Source organism: Hippocampus guttulatus, chromosome 9 (assembly GCF_054856545.1).
Source record: "Hippocampus guttulatus isolate MCC_2025c chromosome 9, RoL_Hgut_1.0, whole genome shotgun sequence".
NCBI classification, from domain to species: Eukaryota; Metazoa; Chordata; class Actinopteri; order Syngnathiformes; family Syngnathidae; genus Hippocampus; species Hippocampus guttulatus.
In genome coordinates, this window is record NC_141269.1 from 6,530,858 (window position 1) to 6,556,286 (window position 25,429).

General features: G+C 43.5%; 2 protein-coding genes across 2 annotated transcripts in view; one reads left to right on the forward strand and one right to left on the reverse strand.

The window, feature by feature from the left end:
* fbxo41 (F-box protein 41) overlaps nt 1-10,924 on the forward strand; it is a 34,268-nt gene extending 23,344 nt beyond the window's left edge. Inside the window, exon 14 of the mRNA XM_086119533.1 lies at nt 8,202-10,924. The gene's annotated coding sequence lies outside the window, so the exon portion shown is untranslated. The remainder of the gene's footprint in view (nt 1-8,201) is intronic.
* Nucleotides 4,306-17,888, reverse strand: smox (spermine oxidase). The gene is given in 8 exon segments (XM_086119532.1): nt 4,306-4,745; nt 4,747-4,878; nt 5,315-5,475; nt 12,110-12,845; nt 13,811-13,984; nt 15,452-15,678; nt 16,408-16,642; nt 17,828-17,888. Coding segments are annotated over 8 exon segments (1,689 nt in total). The 5' UTR covers nt 17,831-17,888; the 3' UTR covers nt 4,306-4,724.
* Between the last annotated feature and the right edge of the window lie 7,541 nt (nt 17,889-25,429).

Below are 25,429 nucleotides of genomic sequence, written 5' to 3' on the forward strand. Positions count from 1 at the left end.
TACCGGTAGAGTTGCGCTGAGCCGAGTGGGTACCATGCAATGGAAAAGTGGCAAGAGAATGCGATTGAGCTTGTAGGCTCCCAATACTTAAATCCATCGATAGTGCAAATAAAAGGGATGACTCCGGATTTAGAATCGGGTAACTGTGGACACGACTCTCCTTGTGAGATCACATTGTTTCTAGGATGTGAAGGTTAAATGAAGAAGTACATCGTAACTGCATTTGTGGAGGTGACGAAGAATCAAACTCTTGTGCTGCTAGAGCCGTCGCATTCCATGGATTTGCTCAACGTGCAATATGACGTGAGAGAAGCTTGCCTCAGAACAAAAGCTTCTGACAGCAACTCACATTCGCTTTCAGGCACACGCCTTTGACATGTCAAAGCAGGAAACATAATCGCAGGTGGCACATTTAGCGCATGGAACTTTTGTTTTCGTGCTCGCACACCCGCTTTGTTACACGCAGAGGGGAGCTCATCATCAAATCATGCCGTGTTCCTTATCAGCGTTTTACAGGCCAACATTTTGAAGTCATCTTCAAACTTTCAGGGATGTTTTTTTTTTTTTTGCCTCCCCCCTGCTGGGTTCAATGTTAAGTGGATCTTGAAAATTGTGTTATTTCCTCAAATAGTTGGCAGGGATGTTTATTGACTAAATGTAGCGATCGCCAGGCGTTGAAGCAGTCACAAGGCCTCTACAAATTCAATGTTGTATTTTTTTTTGAGTTACAAATAATTTAATACATACTTACATAAAATGGGGCGGCTCGGTGGTCGACTAGTTAGAGCGTCGGCCTCACAGTCCAGAAGTGCAGGGTTCGATTCCAGCTCCGGCCTTCCTGTGTGGAGTTTGCATGTTCTCCCCGTGCCCGTGTGGGTTTTCTTCGGGTACTTCGGTTTTCTCCCACATTCCAAAAACATGCATGGCAGGCTAATGGAAGAATCTAAATTGTCCCGAGGTGTGAGCGTGGATGGTTGTTTGTCGATGTGTGCACTGCGATTGGCTGGCAACCACTTCATGGTGTACCCCGCTTCATGCCTGACCATCTGCGATATGCTCCACCATGCCCGCGACCGTCATGAGGATAAGCGGCTCAGATAATGGATGAATGGATTTACATAAAATAATATATTTACCTTTTCATTTCAATGTCACTATTTTACCAGTATTTTTGTGCTAATTTCACACAGCAGTGAAATCAATTGTACTTGTACAAATGCAATCTAGTATCATCTAATTATTCATTTTCAACGAACTGCAACTGGATATACCCGACCAGTCCCGGGTGTAGGAAATGGCCAACCCACGACCCTAAATGAAGACACATTCTTAAAATCAAAATTCTATTGTAATTGAAGAAAATGTTTTACTATGTTTTAATATTTACTAGTACCGCGCAAAAAATTGTATTTGTACCCGTCAGCCTGAGCAAAAAAAATAAAATTTAGAGCAGCGGTCACTATTTGAGGAAATGTGGTCGTGGTCCTTTGGGCCTGACTGATTAATTGGCTGGGCAATTTAATCGTAGTCTTATGATCAAGTTTGTTTGGCAAAAAAATAGGCCACTGTTTGCAGATTTTTTTTTTCAGCTCCAAGGACAAAGTATTGTGTTCTATCTGTAATTCATATTTCTGTTGTTGCGAGCATTAAGGGACGAAAAAATATGATTTTTTTTAAAATTCATCAACCGATTCATCGGTTATCGGAATTTTATTCATTTTGATTGCCCCCCAGTATTATTTTTGTTAAAATTGTAAATTTCCCCAGTGTGGGACAAATAAAGGATATCTTAATCTTATTATTTATCAGTGTTACACGGGGAAGGTGGTTCAAGGTCCAAAGGTGTAATCAGTACATGTAACCCGTTACACTTCCTCACAAATTTCAGCGAATGTACACACGTGTACTGTATATATCCAGCTTTTCATTCTCGGTTAAAGCTGTACAATCGACGATGTAACATGATAGACTTGCATTTACATTTTCGACAATCCTGCCTTTGCTGTCGGCTACTCTGTACATAATGTTGATGACAAGAAAAGAGAAAAATCTGATTTGAAAAAAATAAATAAAAAATGAAGAGCCGCAAAATCTGATCACCGGTGGAAGTCTCCGGATGTTTACATTGTCCGAGCCTTCTCAAGTTGAGGGAAAGCCGTTGGAGAACTATATGACGTATCTCAGTCGTGTTTTGAATTGTGTCTTAAGATACTTTATAAATGTGCACCATGGACATATAGAAGGAAATTATTTAAAGATAAAGATGACAATGCCACTATTTATTTCGATATATATATGTATATATATATATATATAAAAGAAAAAAATGTATAATGTTGGCATGTTTGTGTTGACGCATCATTCAGTTGCCTTTTCAATGTTCTGCTACTGTGGCGAGAAACGTGACGTTCAACAGCTTCGGTTGCCTGCCGTTTGATAACATTTCACTTGAGTTGACTCGTCTGTTGTTGCGCTAGTAAAAGAAAAAAATATATAAATAAATATAGAGACATATAGTATATACATACAAATATATTACAGATGTTTATTGAAGAGTGTTGTTTTTTTCTAAATGTTGGGTTGTTTCTAGGTATTTGACTCAATAAGATGCACTTTTGTTTGAATGATCATCAAGCCCGCTGAGAAGCGAATCATCGTCCGAGTTAGCATCTTGCGTCGATTGCTTTTTCAGATCGTGACCCAATGATAAAACACGTTAGTTGGGGAGTTTTGCATCACGTAAGCGGAATACACGAGCGTGAGTCCTGCTGAATATGCTCTGCGAGAAGCAGACGACAGGTGCCAAATGAACCCGTGAATTCTGCCATTGCAGGTGTCAGTCTTTTTTTTGTTTGTTTGTTTCTTTAACCGATTAAGCAAATGTCACCGTCGTGCATCGATAGTCTCTTCAAATTGTACACACTGTACATACTTGTACTTCACGTATGAACGATTCTACTCTACCCGTTTATCTGAATCGTATTTTGCATATTATCTCAACACTTATCCCAGTGATTAAGTGTGACGGTTTTTTTCTTGTGTGTATTTTGCAAATGCGAACGGCATCCACGAACTTCACTCGTGACGGCAAAATACAAAAGAAAAATGGTGTTGAAGGTTCAAACTGACGATGACTGCAATATATGGTTTTATCTCTCATTTTTTGTCATCAATAAACCTGCTTCAAAAGATGGGTTTTGTTTGAGTTCCTCTTGGTGGGAGAAAGCCGAAATGATATTTTAAAGTAACTAGGAATCCCTATTTTCAGGTGTCCAAAATGACTGCATGGACCTGAGTGGTTTTATGGGTGCATGTTAACAATATTGTAGTCCCATCAGAATTCCGTGGAGCCCCGGCTAAACCCTCCAGCATTTTATTTTATATTTTATAACACAATCAAACCTCGGCTTTAGAACGTTTCTTTTATCGACCAAATCGGATGTCAACCATAAAATTCGGGATTTTTATGGCTTGGATTACGACAGAAAACTGGTCTTCGACCAAATTGAGCAAACCCGAACATGCCACTCGACTCCTCTCGGCTTCCTTACACGAGGAAGCCTCGTATAACGTTCGTTCATTGTGAGCAGCCGTGTTTGTTGTAATTTACGCAAATCTAACCTTTTTTGGTTGTTATTTCTGCATAGTGTATTAGCCCCTCGTCATGAGCTAATAAAATCGCATTGGATTTCGAACAGCCTTCTGGAACGGAATATGGTCGAAAACCGAGGTATGCTTGTATATTAATCAATCATTTTCTTAGCCCCCAAAGATTTTTTACACTGAGGGAATATGGAAGCTTGTGCACAGATGGGAAAAGTTGGTGACAGTGCTGGGAGACTACTTTGAAATGTTTTTTTGTTGTTGTTTTTAAGTAAGATTCTATCTGCATTCGAAGTCCTTATACCGAATATATATGTAGATACAGGGGTACACAAACATAACAGTCTGTACTTCCAATCCGCTCTGCGTGGGATTGTGTCGACTCTCATCGAGGCTCCTCGGTGGCGTTGACACAGTCATCACTCGCACTTTGTCTTCCACTGACCGGCCCAGATGTCCTGATCGGTTCAATTACGTAGGGTTTGATAACGCACCGCTTCTATCGGCACTTTTACTTGGCCGAGATAACCCGTCCACCTATCAATATGCCGATAAAACGGAATGCTAGTTTTTGATCAAAGCTTTGGCCACTCACCATCATCTCGTCATCAAAGTTTAGCTGTCTGCACGTTCTCTTCTGTTTCCTCTCCAAATTGTCCCGTGACCCCCCCCCCCAAAAAAAACAGGACAATGACAACAGAATGGTCTTGTGAGATGACAGTAGAACCATTTAATTTGTTTAAAAGTTCAGCATTTTTCTATGTATATATTTTTTAAAACATTAGATCAAGAAGGCACTGACATTAAAAAAAGGTTAAACCACAGTTACTGTGTTATTAAAGACATTAAATGTTTTTTTTTTTGCATTTAAAAAAAAAGCATAATTTTTGAGTGGTCAAGAAAAGAAATGACATAGCACCATTGGCAAACTTTCAGTGTTTCACCTGACATAAATGTGGCGTGATTTGCATCTACAGTACAGAAAAACATTACCAAAAGTAATAATGCCCACCACCTATATATTATATAATATAAATTAAGCCGTAAGATTTATTTTTTAAAAAGTGTTTGTTTTTCAGATGAATCAAAGGTTTTTTTGTTTGTTTGTTTTTTGCTTATATTTACATATTAGGCTTTGTGGTGTTCAGTGGTGTGCCAGTCCTGGTACATCTCCACCAGACGGTAGGCCTCTCGCTGTCCGGACAACAATGCACCATGGGTAGTGGAATAGTATTTGCGGTGGGTGGCCTCGCCAGCGAACAGGAGCTGCAGGGGCTGACGAGAGGAAGCAAGAGAGATACAGTATTCAAGGTGAAAATGGCGTCTGTGTCATTGTGACATTTTGGGGGGTAGGGGAGGCTATCTGTTTTTCCCCCATCATACATTCTGTCGCGCAATGGTTCTTAAAAAAAGGCACTGTAGTGTTTGTTTGACTTTTGCCTTAGTCACATATCATCAAACCGGTTCATATCTTTTAATATATTTACATATTTATAATCTACATGACGGTGCAGGTTTTTTCCTTGATTCGCAACATAGTCTGCTGGCACTTAAGGGCAATTTATTGTTTACCATTCAACTGAACCAGTCGAGAACTTTAAAAACATTTAAACATTATTTAAACAACGAGTTCACCTGACAGACTAATGACAAAAGGTTGTGTCACGCATACACTTTTTTCATTAAAAAAATAAAGTCTCGTAACAGTTACCGGAGCCTTGGTGCTGTTGGCGTCAGGCAGCGGCGTGGCCAGCCTCTCAAAGTCTCCGCCACTGGAGCCTACCCTGGCAAAGGAGTAGGACCCTCGAAAGTATTGGTTGCTACCCCAGGAGGAGCGCAGGATGCGCCGGGGCTTTGGAATGTCGGGGTTCCCTGTAGATAAAAGACGATTAGCATCATTTTACATGATATGCAGTCTCGGTAGACTTCCATGAGACTGGACTTGCGTCTTGAGTGAATGACGTTCTCCCGATTTGATTTAAATGCCTCGTACTTGGTTTGCTTGAGGCCTGTTACTACGTCGTGTTCGTCAGAGTTCCTCTTTCAGTGGCCGGTTGCTTCAAGTGGTGACATTTTCACTTCCTGTTGATTTCAGAAACCTCAAGCGTAACTTCCCGTTGTTTGACGTCATTCGATTGCTACACCGGGAAAACAGGTTGTTCACAATTGTTCTATGACAGCATTTTTCAAAGAGCGCTATGCTAATCACAAATCAGTGAATTAAATGTACATAATGTTAAAAATTGTCTTTTTTTTTTTTTTTTTTTTAATCAAGTAAGATAAGCAGTCATTATGTACATTTACCTTTTAAGTACAGTACTAGGACTGCAGTAGCGAATCAATAAAATTGTTACAAATCGATTACTAAAAGTGCACGCCGCAAATGTCATTCCTGCTTTCTTCTTGTTGTTTACATCACGGAGCTCACGTGAGGTGTTTTTTTTTTTTCTGGAACGTTATCGCTATAAATTACATTGCATGGTAAAATCCATATTGCGCAACCTATTAAACTTAAAAACAAAAGATCATATCTCAAAAAACAGATCTGCTTGGAAAAAAAAAGTAGAGATATTTTTGTAAAATCTGTCAAATACGTTTCGGGACACATCAAGCCATCTCTGATTAAAATTTGCTATTGACCACTTGAAACAAAACACATTTGCTTTTACTTAAGAAAGCCATTTTTTCTGGGCCTATTTTCTGACACGTTACAAGCCAAACCAGTTACCGAATCCTAAGTCATGTTTGTGTATTTTCCGCACTGTCACTTTGAAATGTCAAGTTTTTGAGAAAAGCGATGGAGATTTAATTTTGATCCGGTTCATTGACAAAATCAGCCTCGGATGAATCGCTTCTTAAAAATCATTCGTTGGAGCGCTAGAAGAAATGGAACTTAATCTCTCCTCATGCTGGTGTATATTCATTATTGAGCTCGTCGAGCATGGGAAGTTCAATAAATGTACTTCTTCATGACAATGGGAGTGCAGGTGTAATGTCGTACCTCTACCTCTGTCCTCAGCCTATCAGAACGCTTTGTTAGCCTATAGTCACCACCTGCCTTTGGGCATTTTTGCCACGACATCTTTACACGACAAACAGGACATTACCAAAAATACAGTAACTTCCGGACAAAGAGCAAGGGCCTTTAAAGTGGACAATGGACCTTCAGTACATTTTTCAGTGCCCCAAGACTAAAGTAAGCACAGCGAATGATCAAATGAAATTACAGATGCACAACTTGTTTGCTCCTAACTGGCCAACAAAGATGCGTATTGTTATGCCGGCGAGGAGCAAGAGGGCTCCCGTTACCAGCGAGGTTTTTGATCATCTGCAGTGCAAACATGTCGGTACCATGGGGCAATTCAAAAAATATCAAAGAAGACATAGTTAGGTTATTCGAGTTAACGAAAACAAATGAAATCACTTACATTGAACGGAAAAACATTTTCATTCATGAAAAACTGAAACGACAATCTTAGGATTGTAAAACTAAGACTAACTGCAATTACATTGAAAATGTCCCTCGTTTTTGTCAGTCAACGGCATTCATGAGCTTTCCGGGTTCATTTTAAATGGATTTATTTCAGCGTTGCTGTGCATCCGCACAGAAGAACAAAGGTCAATCGGTCATTTGAGAATTGTATTTTACTGGAGTATACAATACTTTAGTGGCCTTTTTTTATTTTATACAGCACTTGACAATTCACACGGCATTCGTGAAAAAATACAAACAAAAACTTGCTCTAAAAACTAATTAAAACTATCAGAAGCTTAAAAACAAAAATCAAAATGAAATTAAAAGCTAATAAAAAATCCACAACTATGATAAACGTGGAGGAGACGTTGACAACCCCACCGTCCAAAAAAATCTTCACGCTCTGACTTTGTCACAGAATTCGCTGACATCCTGCACATTGTCGTCTTTACTGTCATTTCTCTTGCCTTGATTTGACTTGCACCTCCCAGACAGCTTGCGAGTGAACTACTCAAACTGACATTTTTATCGGGAGCCTAATCCCTTTTATCTAATTCACTTTCTGCAGACTCGGGTCAATTGGTCGAGGCCAGAGTTGAAAGCAAACGCGGTGAAGCCACATTTAGCTGTTATGCAATAAGATGCAAACAGAAGTGAAGTCTGCCCCGAAAGTAAATGCTTTTAAATCCAGGTTCAACTCTTGCCGCCCCGCATACCGTTGACAATGCTTTAAAAAAAAAAAAAAAAATTTAAATCAAATTCACAGTATGGTCTTTTAGTAATTTTTAGAAACCTACTTTTATTTCCTTTTTTTTCATTTTTATTTTATTATATTGTATTATATATATATAAAATAAAAATACTAAAATAATATTATTAAATATTATTTCCTTAATTTACTTTTAATTTTTTTTAAAGTTTTCTGTTCATGTGTTGAATGATGTCAATGTACCTTTTTTCCCTCTGCTTCTAAATGTCGTTTGCTGTTGTGTTTTCTAACTGCTTTTAAGGTGTTGGTTTTGTTTCTGTGAAGCACATTGAGTTGCCTCTTTTACGGAATGTGCAATGTGTAGATAAAGCTGCCTTGCCTTGCCTTACGGTCATCCTTGCACTTTTAATACAGGGTCTCACTGAAGATGGAAATCGGAGTGTGTAACCACGACTCCTAATCTGCGACAAACCACTGGTAAGTAGATGTGTAATTAAAACGCTAGTGATGGGATTAAACCCCGTTGACCAGACTGTGTGCAGCTGACAGTCAGCATACGACTCCCGCTGGCCTCATGACAAGAAGCACTTCATCCCACGCTCGACAATAACCTATTCCTGCTGCTGCTTACGGAGTCGAAACCACGGTCGTTCTCCATTATCTGCGCATCCTGGCACGAGTTGCCTTTCAAATTTGTTATGGTAGAAGTGCGTGTTGAATCTGGAGTGAATGTCATCGAGCTTCATTTGTCGGTGGTTTGTATGTGTTGAAAGATTTCACGACTGAATACCGTCGTTAATGTACAGTAACATGGGGTTATGACTGTGTACATGCTAAATGCATGGTGTTGATGCTTTGGTGGTTATTGTCTGGGTTCTTATAGACCACAGTAAAGAAACGAATCCAAACGAAATACCATTCTGGCAGCCCATGGGCGACTGGTTAGCACGTCTGCCTCACAGGGCAGAGGTGCATGGTTCGATTCTGGCTCCGGCCTTCCTGTGTGGAGTTCACCCCGTGCCTGCGTGGCTTTCTGTGGGTACTCTGGTTTCCTCATGTATTTCAAAAATATGCATGGAAGGTTAATTGAACACTCTATATTGTCCCTAGGTGTGATTGTGAGAGCAAATGCTTGTTTGTCTATGTGTGCCCTGCGATTGGCTGGCAACCGGTTCAGGGTGTACCTGGGGTAGGCTCCAACATGCCTGCGGCCCTCGTGACGTATTAAATGGTGCGTACACCCATTCTAGGTTTCTTAAATAGTTTGGTGCACGGAGTCAACTCATCTACAGCTAGCCACCCCCTTTTGACAAAACTAGTGTACACAAATCATCTCATCATGCTCAGAATATGAGCAGTTATGACAGTAAAGTGTTAAAATATTTAAAACATTGTCAGAGCACGTCAAGATTTTATGACAGTTTGGCCACTGTATTTCTATTTACATTCTTCATAATCTCTCAAACATGCGCATATTTATGTAGTGAATGTATCAAAAATCAAGAAAAGCCAAACCTGCCTTTTATCTGACTCACGGCGAGTTATTGAAGTTGTTGACACACACTGCTTACTGGACTAACACTAAATGAGTCATTTAGTCAACACTGGTGTATTTTATGATGTCATTGGTCCAAACCTGATTTTGTCACTGACGATGCGGCCAAATTTTCGTGCTACAGAGAGTCACAAAGCTGACCAACTTCTGTGAGTTCACGATGAACCCGCGTGGCATTAGCAGCTCGGTTCAACTCCGATTTGAAAGATGATACCTCCTACGTTTCAATTATGAAGTTAATCTTAGATGGCTGATGATAGTAATCAGTGTGTGGTCCATTCTTTTTTTTTTTCCTTTCCTCAAAGCACTTGTCCACATAGGAAGGAGGGAGCCAAGAGTCAAACCCAGAACCTCAGAACTGGAGCAGCTGCCTTGGCTCATATTCACATACCATAATCGGCACACAGCGCTGTAGTTAGATTCTGCAACTGTACTGTTTTGATACGATGATCTGAAAGCAGCCTTGGAATGAATATCTTTTCACAGTGAATGTGAAAATATTGATTCAAAATCATGGCGCGTGGTGTTCTAACTGTACACCTCGGCTACCGTGTGTATATTTGGAGACAATTACTCTCAAATGTTGAAGATCAGTAAAGAATGAATGCCTATTGGATGGCAACATGAAACTGGACAAAATGTCATTTCATCTGGCCTATCAGAGGCGGCAGTATTTCTTTACCACATTTCCAGTTGGCACGGGCTAGTTAGCTAGACACGCATTCGGAATAGCTAAACAATTTCATCGTCAGTCTGAGCTGTTGTTGTTTTTGTGTTTGTTTCTTTGCATGAAACGTCGCAACTTTTGTTGTGCGTGCGAGCAGTCACCGTCACCCTTTGACAAATTCAAGGTAAAGATAGCGTTATAATCAAGAGTAAAAATAAAAAGTCAAGATGGCGCCCGAGTAGGCAGCCGTCAGCAAGTGCTCTCATGAGCCTTGCTTTTTTTTTTGTTTTTGTGTTTGTTTTGTCACTTTGTGTTTGTTGTTACGTCGCGTGGACCTGATGTGGACTTTTTTCAGCATTTTTTGGCCACGACATTCATCAAGGAGGAGACTCTGTGCTTGGTGGTTGCGCCTTCTCGGCAGCATGGGTATACCAGCACTGTTTTTGACTGGGAGGAATGTCGGCGCCATTTGACTGTCGTTGCTGGACAGTCCCGAGGCGCTTGTGTCTTGCGCCTGGAATGGGCAGCATTTTTCACAGCCCCGCTTTGTTCAGCGGAGAGATCGGTGCTGTTGAACGGTCTGCGGCTGGATGGATGTAAGTCTTGAGGAGCCGACGATGAGAAGAAAGGAGCGTTAGCGCGGAGCGCCGATGCGGATTTGGAACTGGGAGTCGCGACTTGGAGTTTGAAGCGGATTACGTGGGACAGGAGAAGTGAACTAATCTCTTTTCGTCAATGGACGCTACAGCTTCGTGTTTGCTTTCAAAACTAAGCTTGTAGCAGACGTGTGCACATTTTCAGCATGATGTCTCTGATCCACTGGTGAAAGGACACTTTGATCCTCTCCTCTTTCATCTATAACTGCTTCAGACAACAAAATGTATGCAGAAAAGTGGTAAAGATTGCACGACTGTCTGTGTCCTGTGTTGTGTTGTGTTATTTTGACTTCAAAATGGCGCCGCGAGAGTGGCTGCCTTTCCAGCAGCTCCTATATTTTGTTGTTCTACTTCTTCCTTTCATAACTTTGCTGCTGTGAATTGGGAATTTCTCCATTGCGAGACTAATAAAGGTTTTCTTATCTTATCTTATCTTATAATGCTGGCTTTAAATCAACATTGGCAGCCAACTATGGGAGTTAGCGTGTCTACGATTGGTAAAATAAATAAGTCAGTGGGCCCCCGCTATTCGGAGGGACTGGGCCGGCCCGCAAAGAGCAACAATCTCTCCATTACTAACGCCCATTGAAAAGTATTGGGATAATTTATTTTATTTTATTTCTAACTCAAAAAATCTTCAAAAAAAACGCAGATCAACCTTCAACATGCGTTTTCCACAATAACAACAACAACCAAAATGGGGAAATGGGGAGGGGAGAAAACCCCTCAAAAACAAAACAAACATTGGGAAAAAAAATGAAAAGAAATCCGTGATTATGGGAATCCGCGAGTATGCGGGTCTCCACTGTATGGACTTGATACAGACTCGAATAACTCGCTAACTAGATAGCTAACATCAATTCATATCCATTATTTTACAAAGCAGAGAAATAGCTAGCTACTGTTTTTCCTGAGAAATAAGTTCTTTTACTCTTGTACGACATGGTTTGATTGTCTGCACAACAGTTTAGACAATTGCTTTATTTTTTCTTTACATTTACTAATTTACCTACCCAGCAACAAGCCGCAATATTTTTACTCGTTATACCATCTGAACGTGATACCACCCGGAAGAATGTAGAGTCTCTGTCAATGAATTACATAAACAAATGCCGCATGGTACAGGGCTGTGCACTGCTAACAGAAAACAAACATCAAAATAGCGTAAATTCCTCTCCCTGATGTGAATCCCGTTTTTTGAAATGACACGATTTGTTCTGCTCCTTTCTCTTGGAAGTGGACATTGAGACCAATCAAAGACCAGCGGTGGGCTTAGCTACTGGGACTGGTATAAAGGCGTGCTTAAAAGTGGGTTGGTACAGTACAATGTGTACCGACTGAACCAAACCTGTTTGGGAATGTGGGATTTTACACGATGGCGACGACGAGATGTCTTACAAGCTTACACGTGCTCATAATGCATTTTGTTTGTGGCTGTTCTGACCTGTAAAGTGCCTGAGCAGCTCTGTGCACGTCTCCGCGACAGTTTCATCATCGCAGCGCTCCATGTAGACGGCCTCCTCGCCACATATCCAGCCACTCAGCAGGTAGCCGTAGCGCTCTGCGGGGTAGAGCACGTCGAAGCTGCTGATCTTCTTATACCACAGCTCCTCGGGGTAAGTCAGCTGTTCCAGCTGGGCCTCGTCTTCCCAAACAAACTGAATGCTGTTACACTCGGGGCTCCAGAATGGCTCGGCGTACTCTAAGAAAATCTTATCCGTGGTGCTGATGCCCAGCCTCTCAATGGCCAGCACCTTGTCCTCTGGTAGAGAAGGGGAGAACATGGCCTCGTGGTTGTACTTCATAAAACCTAAGGAGACCGTCACGATCACGTGGTCGGCCATGATCCACTCCTCGTCTTCGCACTCCACCCAAATGGGCTTCCCCGCCTTCGGGGGACCGTGGCGCCCAGCGTTGTTTCGATTGTGGTTGTTGTCCCGGTTGAAGTCGTCACGCTTGCCGATCGACTCGTCACGCTGGGCAGAGTAGTTCCAGTGGATGCAGCGGACTGGTTTTCTAAGGCAGATGGTATGAGGGGGGATCTCGCTGGCCAGGAGCTCCACGATCTTATTGAAGCCTGCGGGAATGACGTGATGCGCACCGGGGATCTCGGTCCACTCGCCAAAGTCACTCAGAGACACCTCATCCATGTTGGGTGAGCTGCTTTCACAACTCTCGACCTAAGGAAAGACAACCTTCCTTAAATTTGTGACAACCTTGTTAGCAACTTCACAGGTGGCTGCTGTCTCTGTGGAAGTTTCTTGAAAAAAAAAAATACAAAATTGAATCAGTACCTCAAATGCCTCTAAACTCACCCCCCCCCCCCTAACAAATTCCCTAAAATAACAACTGACTCCAAAGTGCATGACCTATGCCCACACTGCGCTTCTCACCGATAATCTTCCATTTTACACTAGTGAAGTCGAGTTCTTACTGTGTGTCAACGTTTGAAACGTCACGGTAATTTTGATCCTTCGACGTCTCAGAATTTGGCCCGTACGAGCACTTACTGGATATTTTTAAGTAAAACTTGTCAGCCGATCAGAGAAGGGAGTTCGCTGAGTCGAAGATGAGACAAAACGGTCAAGGAGGCCTTGCTTGCTGTGGACGTTTCCTCATTGACCATCTGGTCCGGGTTTTCAGGAGGACTGTATTCAAAATAGGCGGCCTGGTGGTCGAGTGGTTAGCGTGTCAACCTCACAGTGCAGAGGTACCGAGTTCGATTCCAGCTCCGGCCTTCCTGTGTGTTGTTTGCATGTTCTCCCTGTGCCTGCGTGGGTTTTCTCCGGGTACTCCAGTTTCCTCCCACATTCCAAAAACATGCATGGCAGGTTGATTGAACACTCGAAATTGTCCCTAGGTGTGAGTGTGAGCGCGGATGGTTGTTCGTCTCTGTGTGCCCTGCGATTGGCTGGCAACTGGTTCAGGGTGTCCCCCGCCTACTGCTCGAAGACGGCTGGGATAGGCTCCAGTACGCCCTGCGACCCTTGTGAGGATAAAGCGGTTCGGAAAATGGATGGATGGATGTATTCAAAATAGATTTTCAATTAGTGTGCACCAGCTGTGTTTTGTTCCGCAGCTGTGGAAGACCGCAGGGGGTAACGCCCGCAAAGATGCCCCCCCCTCCCCCAACACACACACACACCTTGAGGTACTGTTGAAGCATGGACAACTTGAGCTTCTTGGTGTTCTCGGAATCATCAGGATCCATCATAATCCGCTTGCGCACCACATCTCGTGTAAAGATGCCAACGCTGTTCTGGCTTTCGGCCCCAACGGGCTTCCCATGCTGGAAAAACTCTTGAGTCAGCTGGTACACCTAAAGGAAGGCAACAGAGGCAAACGAGACGGACCGTCATCAGTCTGCGAAAAGAGGAAGAAGGATGTGCCGACGACGGAGGTCAAATGAGGAAGACAGCCACAGCGGTGAACTGGAATAGAAGTTTCAGGAGACCGCGCGACCTTTTCTCCATCCACCCTAGCCTCCACGGGTGAACTGGAGTCGCTCCCAGCTGAATTCGGACGGTTTAGTCAAAACATGGGTCACATCCCACATTGGATGTAAAACGTCGACACGGCCATTTCAGATGCCAGGATGTTCCAGTTTTTTATGTGTGGGGGCAGGGGGGAAAGACCAAGATGAATAACCCAGAGCCTTTAGAACTTGAGTTAAAAAAAAAGAAGTCTTTGAGAGAAGAAATAAAAAAATAAACTACTGAGAATGTGGTTGGGGAAGTGAGCAAGCTAAGTTCAGGTCAGCTGTGATGTTGAGCGTCTTTGTCTCATTTTGGTCACATTCTTTGTTTTGTTTTTGTCTTGTACACCTTAATTTCCTTGAAATTTTTGGTGCCACTTTGAGTCACTTGACTGCAAAAAAAAAAAACCCCCCCCAAAAAACCTGAGTTCCCAGTTTCCAGTTCTACTTGACTCATGCCGCTGTAAAACACGTCTTTGCACGCAACGGATTAAAGAGTGAATTTTAGCCGTGGAGGTCACACTCCTTTTTTTCAGTTGGAGAGATTAGTCGTGCCTCATGTGGGGCAATTTAGGTTTCTTGCAATTTGAAATGAGGGAAATTTGGAAGAACAATGTGATCTGGTTGTGGCAGAGTTGAATGAAGAGTTGAAAGCTTTCCAGATATGATTCTACTGTTTGCAGCCACACAAGCCGCTGGACGTCAACTCTGGCAAGAGATCAGACGGACAGTGAAAAGATCCCACTTGCTCCCCAATGCAGAGAGGAGTCATTTAAGGTGGATTGCGTATCTTTGGTCTTCGGGATGCCTTCTCCATACACGGCCCTCTTATTTGTGCATTGCAAGTCCAGTTGGGTGGGGGTCTGTAATTCAGGTTTTTTTTTTTCTGGGACTGCAATGGAAATAGTCAAGAAAAGAAACTACTACTGTGCTGACCTTCTTCGCTTAATTTTAATAACATGCTTGACTCCTAATCTGCTACATCCAGTTTTGGTCGTCTGGTGTGTGATATTTTGAAAAAAAAAATCCCATAGGCGCTTAGGGAAAAACAACAACAAAACAAGGGTTGTGTGTGTGTGTGTGTGTGTGTTTGTGTGTGTCACTTACACCGCTTTTACAAATGTCTGCATTATACCGCCGTGCTCATAATGCACAATGAAGGGCTCTATGATTTGCACAACACAAAGCGTTTGACTGTCACTAAGGTCTTGTCCCGCAAAGATGTTTGATTGGGCTCTCACTAGATGATGCAACGTTCAAAGATGATGATGGCAGTCGGGCTTAAATAATGTGCTCCTGCTGTCCTCTCACCTCATTGTAAAGGTCGCTGAACTCCTCCACCAGGTCCTTGGGGATCCTCTTGCCAACATTGGTCAGGTAGTGAGCGACGCCGTTCTTGCTGTACAAGCTGATGCGCCCGATGCTCCTCTCGCCATCTGTGGTTTGTTCCAGCAGGCCGTTGTCCTCGGCTAGGTGGTACACCGGGTTCCCATTGCCGCCGTGGATCCAAGTCGCTCCGAGCTCCATAGCTGTTTCACCTGCGAGACAATGCATCGGAATTACAAGGGGCCAATTCAAAAGGAATCGCTTCAACGCGAAATCCAGCCATATATTGTGTTTTACAATAATACTTAACTGTAGCTATAATTGTATATGTACCTGTAGATGGAAAAAGTGAAGCGTGCAGAGTCTGTGTCATTGAAATGCAACAACAAAAATATACATTTACAGATATAAAGTGACAGACAGACAGACAGCCTTCGCTCAGCCGTACCAAGAAAGTATATCCAGTAAATACAGTATATTGGTTTACAATATTACTTCAATATATTTATATCTACCTGCAGGTGAAAAAGAAGCAAAGTGTGAAGAGTTGCAGAAATTCACGAGTGCAGTCAGTGAATGGAAGAAAACGGGCTCTCAAATATTCATACTCTTTCCGATATTTGTCACGTTTCCGCTCTTTGTAATATTATAATATAGCTACACCGGCCAGGGCGATCCACTTCTATCTTGACACTCATGCCATATTGTTTTTCCTTCAGTTAAAGTATGTACTGTAAATGTAGTGCCACGAGATATTTTCGGATAAGAACTTGGCCCCAACTGATGAGTCAGGTGATATCTTGTACTTTGCCAAATTGTCATCAATTAAAGACAACCTCAGGTTATTTTATCTGGCAGCAATGAGTGGTTAGACAAGACCTTCGTCTGTCAGTATGGCGCCAGTTTTTCTATATTGCCCCCCCCCCCCGTCACTTTCTCACCATGGTCAATACTTTGAACTCTCCCACCGATGCGGTCTAAGGCCTCTAGAACTGTGACATCAGTGAAGCCCCTCTTCAGCAGGACCTTGGCTGCAGCGAGGCCAGCCACGCCAGCACCGATCACAACTACTCGAGGTTGCTGAGGAGTGCGTAGGCCGCTACTAAGAGGATCATCAGCGCCGTCTGAGGAGATTTCACAACTTTGCATGCCGTCCGAGCTCCGCTGCAACTTGGGCTGTTTGGAAAGGACGAATGAAAGTTGGTCAATAAGGGAAGCGGCCACACTGACTCAGCGGGTGTCAGGAGGTAAATGCAACACACAATCCAAACATCCTGTCATCAAACGTGCGCATTCTTTGATGACACGTCAGATTTGGTTGCATGTGTGAAAGTATTGGGTCACTAGTTGATCAAAGGGATGTGAAAAAGTGAAAAAATACGGGCGTTTTTTTTTTGTAGCCGTCTTAAGACTTATTCAAGAATTGGGAGCTCAAGCGCAAATGGAAGATGATTGGTGAGAACAGCAATGGGGCTAGGAAAATACGCCATGTACTTGAGCGGTCAACGGTTTTTCGTGAATGTATTTGTTCTGGAGGATTTTAGAGGCATTTGAAGTCCGACCGTGTTTTTAGCGAAAATTCGACAAAGATGGTGGCCACTTGTCATGTTGCTACTGGGAAAGCATATGACTGTCCCAAATGTCTTGGCAAAAATGAACATTTGATTAGGGCTGTCGTGCAATCCATGACTGAGTCTTTAATTGATTAAGATGCCTATCACAAGACTTAAGTCTGTCATTTGAATAAAAGAAATCACATGCAGTTCGATTGTAACGGAGTAGTGAAATGATGCATGACACCACTAAAACGCGCTGCCACTTGGCTTGACTCGTAACCCGCATTTACAACTCTTTTTGTTTCTCAACAACTTCTTGTTTTTCTGTGAGAAGTCCTGAAACGACCCACAGCCTTATTCTATTTCAGTCAGACCCCAAGACTGGACACAAATCGAAAAAAAAAAGAAAAAAACAATTTCACATCATAATATTGCTAAGGGACATTGGCACAAAAAAAAAGCGTATTATTTTAGCGCACGAGGCTGAAAGCATGAGCAGCTGTGTGTGACAAATAGCTATTACTCGATAGACCGTCCGAACATTTTGTCTCTTTCCAAGACGTGAGACAGACAGACCAAAAGTGTCAGTCGCGACGCAGACACATTAGCATGCCAAGTGCGGGCTTGAACATGTGCTTACTGAGTGAGGTCAGAGGGAAAAAAAAAGACAAAAAAGCCCGTGTCACACCACAGAGCCATGTCAATCCGTAGAAGCACCTGTTTGACATTATTTTCATATGGCCCATCAGCAAACGCGCTAATGTGTTGACCTCGTTAATCTGAACATGTGACGTGGCCATGTTACCATCTCCCAGGAAATGGGTCAGCCTCCGCGCGGATTTCCTGGGGGATGGCTGTTTCTATTGGAGAAAGAAAGAAAGAAAAACGAAGCAGTCACAGTATAAGTCTTTATAGCATGCGGTATTTGCCAATCACCAAACAAAAGTAGAAGAATAAACAAGAAGCAGTCGTCATGACATCAAAAGTGTTACTACACTACAACAAGGATTTACAGCACCAAAAGACCAACCAGAAATCCACCTCTTGGCTACAATTGTTATCGCCAAGATTCTAGTTAAGGTAAGCCATTTTCATCCAAAAAGAATAACTTTCCTAAGTTGTATCAGAAGTGATGTTATGGAAAGTTGCACAGGGCGCATTCTGACGGCATACTAAGAGTGTGTTTGAAAAGGCAGATGATGACACGCTCTGCTGCGATTAATTTCAGAATGCGGCCTTTGTTATTAACCAATCAGCTCGTGCTTGAACTGTTTCCAGTTCTACCACTGCCTGACGCATCGGCGCAATCCATGCAATTAATGATTCATAGGTATTGTCCCACACTGATGTCATATGTATGATTCAAATACATGACGTCCACCCTTTAAATCCGAGGGGCGCCTATTTGTCTGCCGCGCCAATCAAATAGGTCAAAATCCAGTTACACTGCCTGGGCCTCAAATTAGACCTGCTTTTTGTGAGTCTAAAACGGAGTCTACTTTTTGTAACTAAATTTGCAGATGTGCTAGGAGTCGAGCCAGAAATGCTCACTGGGGGTCAGGTGTTTATACCAAATTCACAACTAAACCATTGTCCCTGCATGAAAATGATGATGCGCCCGCTTCTACGCCAGGCACAAACTACTTTCTGTCACCAAAATATCAGGTGTCTTATGGGTGAGGCTGCTTCATGTACAACATGGCCCAAAACACGCAAAAACTAGACTTGCACTGGCACATACGTTTCCACCCATTTTCACGCCGAGCGCACCTGTGCCAGTCTACTAAAATGGGCCCCAAAGTCTTACTGATCTGGTTAATAAACACACTGTTTATGCTGCCTGCAGGTTTTTTTTTTTTTTTAATCCTAACGGTTTCAGGTCACATCAGGTCTGTATGTAAAGGAGCTGGATTGATCACATGGGTTTAACTAATTTGGAGCGAAATTAGATACGGTAACTAACCACTCGAAACAGATCTGTGGATAATCCAGTTTACCGTAACTTCGACGCCAATATGAACTAAAGCCACAGTAAAAATAAGTCAATGAATGAATAAAACAAAATATGAAATTGTCTGGCATTCTTATCAGAGTCTATGCAAGTGTACTTAATCATGTGTCCTGGATCAATCCCAAATCTGAACTTGTTTGTCATTGTTACAGACTGTTAATAGTTGTTAGTAGAAAAGGGTGGTCGACGAGTTAGGTGATCTAACTTGTGTGTGTGTGTGTGTGTGTGTGTGTGTGTGTGTGTGTGTGTGTGTGTGTGTGTGTTTGCGCACGCCTGTGCGTCACGTAGAACCTGCGATGCCACAGTGGCAGCGGGACACAAACACAAGTGAGTTTTCACATCATCAGCATACAAAGACCATTTTGTTCAAATAAAAGAAAGCAGACAAACAATAAGAGAAATATACCGCGCGCGCACAGGGAACCAAACAGTAATAACTCGTTTCAAAAGCAAACAAACGAGAGCGTATCATCTGTTCTCTACTCAGAAGTCTTTTTGTGTGTTTGCGTGACACCGGTGTGAGAGTGTTTGCGGGACGGGGCCGAACGAGACCAGCCGTAAACAAAACGAGGGGGTTCTGTTTTGCTTTCTTTCAAGTGACGTGCTGTTAGCCCACCCCCCCCCCCCCCAAAAAAAAAACACGAGCCCTCGTGTCATGTCTCCAGCCGCACTTACCCCGAGTGTCTCGTCGTCTTCACGCCGCTAAAACGTCACGCTGTGGCACCGCCGGCTCGCTTTTGTGCCAATGGTTCGCCTGCAGCACACCGGCTCAGCTTTTGTATGTATGCGTGCAAACCAGAAGCAGCCAGTTTTGTGCAGAGCCGCTGCCTCCTCATTGGTTCTACATGAGCGAGGCGTGACGTCACGGACCGGCCCACCGCGTGCACGCTGATGTGCTCGCAGCAAAAACAAACAAACCCCGGATTGGGGACTCTAGATGGATGACATTAGGAACATGTCGGGCAGAACTGCAGACAATATGACTGAAGAACATTAAAAAAAAAAAACGGATTCTAACTTGCTATTATGTCGTTGTTGTTCTTTTGCATATCAAGCTACAGTTGTAAATTACATAACCTGTCTGAATTTGGCAAATAATAGCAATTTGGTGGAAGACGGGACAGATCATGCGAGGAATTTTCTTTTTCTTATTTTGGGACGGTCGTCAGGGGAAGCTATGTGTGATCACACAATCGCGTGTGCCCTTTTTTTAAAAATCACAGTGATAACCAGAGGCAGATTTACCATTCGGCAAGCCCAGGCAATTAAATGGTGCCTCGAAACTTCCAGGGACCCCTAAAAGTTTCATGAAAACTGAATATGGTTTCCTTTATTCAAAGTAATTCTTACTTTTTAGCAAGTCAGGTGCTTCAAAACAGATTAAAAGGCTCAAACTATCATGAATAACACACACCTGTCCATAATACGCCCTCCACCCAAAATCATTAAGTCTCTCCCCCCCTCTTTCCTTATTATCAGTATTAATAATATGAATGAATAATTATTTAAAACATACCAATAAAGTGGTTTTAATTTCAGGTTAAAAAACGTTTTCCCATACCTATGATTTAGGTCTTCAACCATCAACCGTTTTACACTCAAATGTAGAACTCTAGCTATCTATCTATCATCATCATCATCATCTCTCTCTCTCTCTCTCTCTCTCGCTATCTATGTATGTAATCTATCTAATCTTAGCTCCGAGTTAGTTAACCTCACATGGCCGAAATACTATCCAGCTCATTTACATACAGACCTAGTGTGAACTGAAACTGTTAAGATTTTAAAAAATAAAAAAAAACCTGCAGGGCAGCAGCTAGAGCAGGGGTGGCCAACCCGCGGCTCGCGAGCCGCATGCGGCTCTTTGGCTGGTTCAATTCGGCTCTCGGGCTTTCACACAATTGTGGAAAATGCCTCGGCGAAGGCGCTGCCATTCAATCAACGGTGCTTAATACACAGAACGTACTACGTCAGCCAATCAGCAATCCCGTTATTTGATTGACATAGAGGGCAACCAATCAGATAACTGAATCACCGCTCACGCGCAGACAACGGGGCTAAGTGCTAAGCTCGTCAGCGAATTACCTCTGTTTTTAAGGCAGGGGTGCCCAATACCCGATCACAATCGACCAAGAGCCAGCGGACTGGTCCCAAGTCAACCACGAGCGGTGGGAGGAAGAAATGGGGGGAAAAAAGATGTGTTTTTGTCACTTTTGGTTTCATTTATTTTTGGACGCTGCGGCTGTTGCTCGTCGTGGCGTGTATGCAAATGTGCACGGTCGTGCGTGCGTGTGTGTGTGCGTGCGTGCGTGCGTGCGTGCACACGCCTCCGTGTGTGGCTCTTTGCAGTAACACAGTAAAAAATTTGGCTCTTAGGCTCTGACTGGTTGACCACCCCGAGCTAGAGTGTGTTCATAGAAAGTCTTCTTAATTGGATCAGCCACACTTTATAGTCCATGAACTATTACATAAGTCTGAATTCCCTTGTGGCAGTGGAATTTGGGCTTCAGGCAAAAGATAGGTCACTAAATTCGAACCGCCGTCACTTAACACGCATGACTTGAGCATTTCTCTCCAGTGTTCAACTCACTGAGCGGCCATTGGATGCCTCAACCTCTGGAGCCTATCCCAGCTATCTTTGGGCAGTCTGAGGGTTACACCCTGAACTGGTTGCTAGCCAATCACAGGGCACACATAGACGAACAACCACTCGTGCTCACAATCACACCTAGGGACAATTTAGAGTGTTCCATTAACCTGCCATGCGTGTTTTTGGAACGCGGGAGGAAACGGGAGTACCCGGAGAAACCCACACAGGCACGGGGAGAACATGCAAACACGGAGGAAGGCCGGAGCCTGAATCGAACCCTGCACCTCTGCTCTGTGAGGCGAAAGTGCTAACCAGACATTGACCTTTCAATTCTAATTTGGAGCAGATTTGGACTTGAAGAGCTTCCCAGAATGTGTTTGCAATGGGATGTTTGGCTGCATTTTTGTGAATATGTACTGCACATGTGTGTCCTGGTGTGACCGTCGTGATTGCTATCCTGCCTAATAACAAAGCTGTCATTTGCAAGCAACCAAATCATAGAGTTCAATTGAAACCTCGTCAACAAGATTGGAATTTCAGTCTCACCGCAAACTGGGCGTACCATTTTGCATGATAAACATTCCAAGCATGTTCACTGACAACCAACACTTGAACTGAACAGACAAATAATTGCAATAACTTTGCAACAAAGCTCTTTGTTGAATGTGCAGTATTATAATAGACTGATGATGCTTGCATGAGGGGTGGTTTTGTGTTGTTGAGCAGGAAATCCTCCAGGAAGCAGACGCCTTTTTTTTTTTTTTGTTGAACCCTTTAAGCTTCTCCTAAAGGCCATCCCAAGTTGTTTTGTCTAAACAGGTTCAGAGCCGTTCGTCATCAGGAGGTCATGATTGGACCGTTGCACCTCTCAAATGTCATCAGAGTTGGTCTGGGTGTAACTCAATAAAGGTTTATCTCACGAGGTTGCCTCCCATCCTGTCCTGGGAATAGTCTGGCCTTTGTTACAAGGACGCACAATGGTCCAGAAAATAAAAGGCTCTGTTGGCAAGCCATCCAGGTGAAACAATTGTCTTTTGGGATGATTGTATTAGATTATTTGTTTTTCGTATCATCGGTGTGCAGACCTAAAGCAAATCAGCTTGGTCGGCTTCCTCCAAATAACTGAAATGAGCTTTTTTGAGCAAGTGTCAATAATTGTTGTGTCGTGGATGAGAATTCGTGGCCCAAAGGAAAGTAGGACGACTGCACTGTAATTCCAACAGTGTTGCAGGTACAATTTTCCCAAAGCAGATTGTTCCATTTGCACATTTCTACATTTCACATTCCTTCAAACGCCTTGTGCTGGACCACCTGAAGAAGAACATCGGACCCCCTGCTGGATCCCCTACAGTTTGCCTAGCGGGCAAACAGTTCAGTGGACAACGCAGTCAACATGGGGCTGCGCTACATCCTGGAGCACCTCAACGGCACAGAGACCTACGCAAGGATCCTGTCTGTGGACTTCAGCTTTGCGTTCAACACCATCATCTCGGAACTCCTCACCTCCATGCTTTTCCATCTCAGTGGATCTTTCAGTGGATCCTCGGCTTCCTGACGGGCAGGACACAACAGGTGAGGCTGGGAAGGACAACATTATCAACACTGGGGCCCCTCAAGGATGCGTCCTCTCTCCGCTGCTTTTCTCCCTCTACATGAACGACTGCACCTCAACCGGCCCAACTGTCAAACCCAGAAGGTTCGCAGACGTCACCACAGTCATCAGCTTAATCAAAGACGGCGACGAGTCTGCGTGCCGACAAGAAGTCGAGCAGCTGGCGCTCTGGTGCAGCCAACACAACGTGGAGGTGAACGATTGTGGACTTCAGGAAACATCCTTCCCCACAGCTGCCCCTGTGTCAATCGTCGAGACTTTCAAGTTCCTGGGAATCATAGTCTCTCAGGACATGAAGTCGGAGGCCAACATTAACTGTATCCAGCAGGGGATGTACTTCCTGAGGTTGCTAAGGAAACATGGCTTGCCACAGGAGCTGCTGAGACAGTTCTACACAGCAGTCATCGAATCAGTCCTGTGTTCCTCCATCACAGTCTTGTTCCGGCCGCCACAAAAAAAGGACAAAATCCGACTGCCACAGACAGTTAGGGCTGAGGAAAAAAAATCATTGCCGCCGCCCTACCCATTCTCGAGGACTTGCACACTGCAAGAACCAAGACAAGGGCACGGAAAATGCTACTGGACCCCCCCCCCCCACCCTCTTCCAGCTACTCCCTTCAGGTAAGCGCGATCAAACCATGCGCACCAAAACCAGCAGACATTCAAACAGCTTCTTCCCTCTCGCCATTAACGCCCTAAGCAGTAACTCAAATCTATAGTGTCTCTTTGCATTTTTTTCACACCCCTGTGTGACAGTATTACCACACTGATCGTTGTCGCTCCAGCTTTCTACATTTTACATTTTCAGATTCTGATTCTGATTGTAAACGTTTGCAATGGTATAATAGTTAAGCTTGCCATCATAAAGTGTAATTAACTGTTCAGTTAATACAATTCATATCTATCCGTCTGTCCCTTTGTATTATCTCATATTTTCATTGTACCATGTCAGACCCATCAAACGACTTGATCCTACTTACTAATTACAGTTTACCTAACCTTGAGGCTCCGAAAGGTCGCGCCATGTCAACTTACCCTTCATACGGTAGTCAGCAATTCTTCAAAGCTGCAATTATGTAATCACAACACTGTGTTGCCCCTGTTTTTATGAGTTGCAATCACATGCTTCTTTGTTGTTTCCATTACTTCACATCCAATGTGATGTGGCTGGCACGTGAATTTGCATGTGTTGTCCACATAATTAGAGTGGAGATAAACGCATACGCGTGATTGGTGCAACACTTGGACCATGAGAAAGGCTTCTCTGTTTGTCGCTTGACAGAGGCTTCACATTGTGAGTCTGCCCAGTGCTGGCTGACTGTATTGTCCGTCTGCTTTCCCACCTCCCTGTTGCACCACAGAGCGGCAGGGAAGAAAGTAGCTTTTCATTGATGTTTTTTGGTTTGCACAGAGAAGAGGGGAAGTCAGTCAGCTGGCTCCGAGTGCCTTTCATATTCCCCCGGCAACCAGCAACTTGCACGGAAACTCCAGAGCGGATCGTTAAGTGAACCACCGCTACCTGTAAACAAGAGGGGCTTCTATTACGGTGGAAGTTTTCATTCTTGTGACATTCTCTTCAGTGTCAAAGCACTTTGAAGGTATCTGTATGAGATGTGGGGAGTATGCGCTGTATTTCCAAACGCTTGTATACCATACTGAAAAACAGAAGTTCATTTAATAAAGTGAAATGCCGCAGATAGACCAAAACACCTGGGCAATGGTTCTTTTGAGATCTTGTCCCGGTTGGTGAATGTCAAATCTTCCACAGAAAAAAGCCTCACCTCTTTGCCCCGTTTCCAACCTGAAGAGGAGGGTGGGGAGTAAAGAAAGAAAGTGAGAGTAAAACAGGCCAAAATCCAGATGTCAGCGGGTGAGGTGTTGCCAAATGCATTTGTCCGCATGCGTGTGTGTGCGCGTGCGTTCATGCGCATGCGTGTGTGTGCGCGTGCGTTCATGCGTATGCGTGCACGTGCAGTAGCGAGTTGATCGCGGCAAGTTGGTTGCTTGAAAAGTAGATCTTCGGTCAAAAAAGTTTGGGCACCCTTGCTGTACATAAATGACTGTACTGCATAGATATCTCAGCTCCTCAGAGTTCCCCTCAGAGGATAAAGAATATATGACTGTATGTTGAATGTCTAAATATGTTACTGCACCATTTGTGTTCCAATATCTGTTTAAAAAAAAAGGATTACAC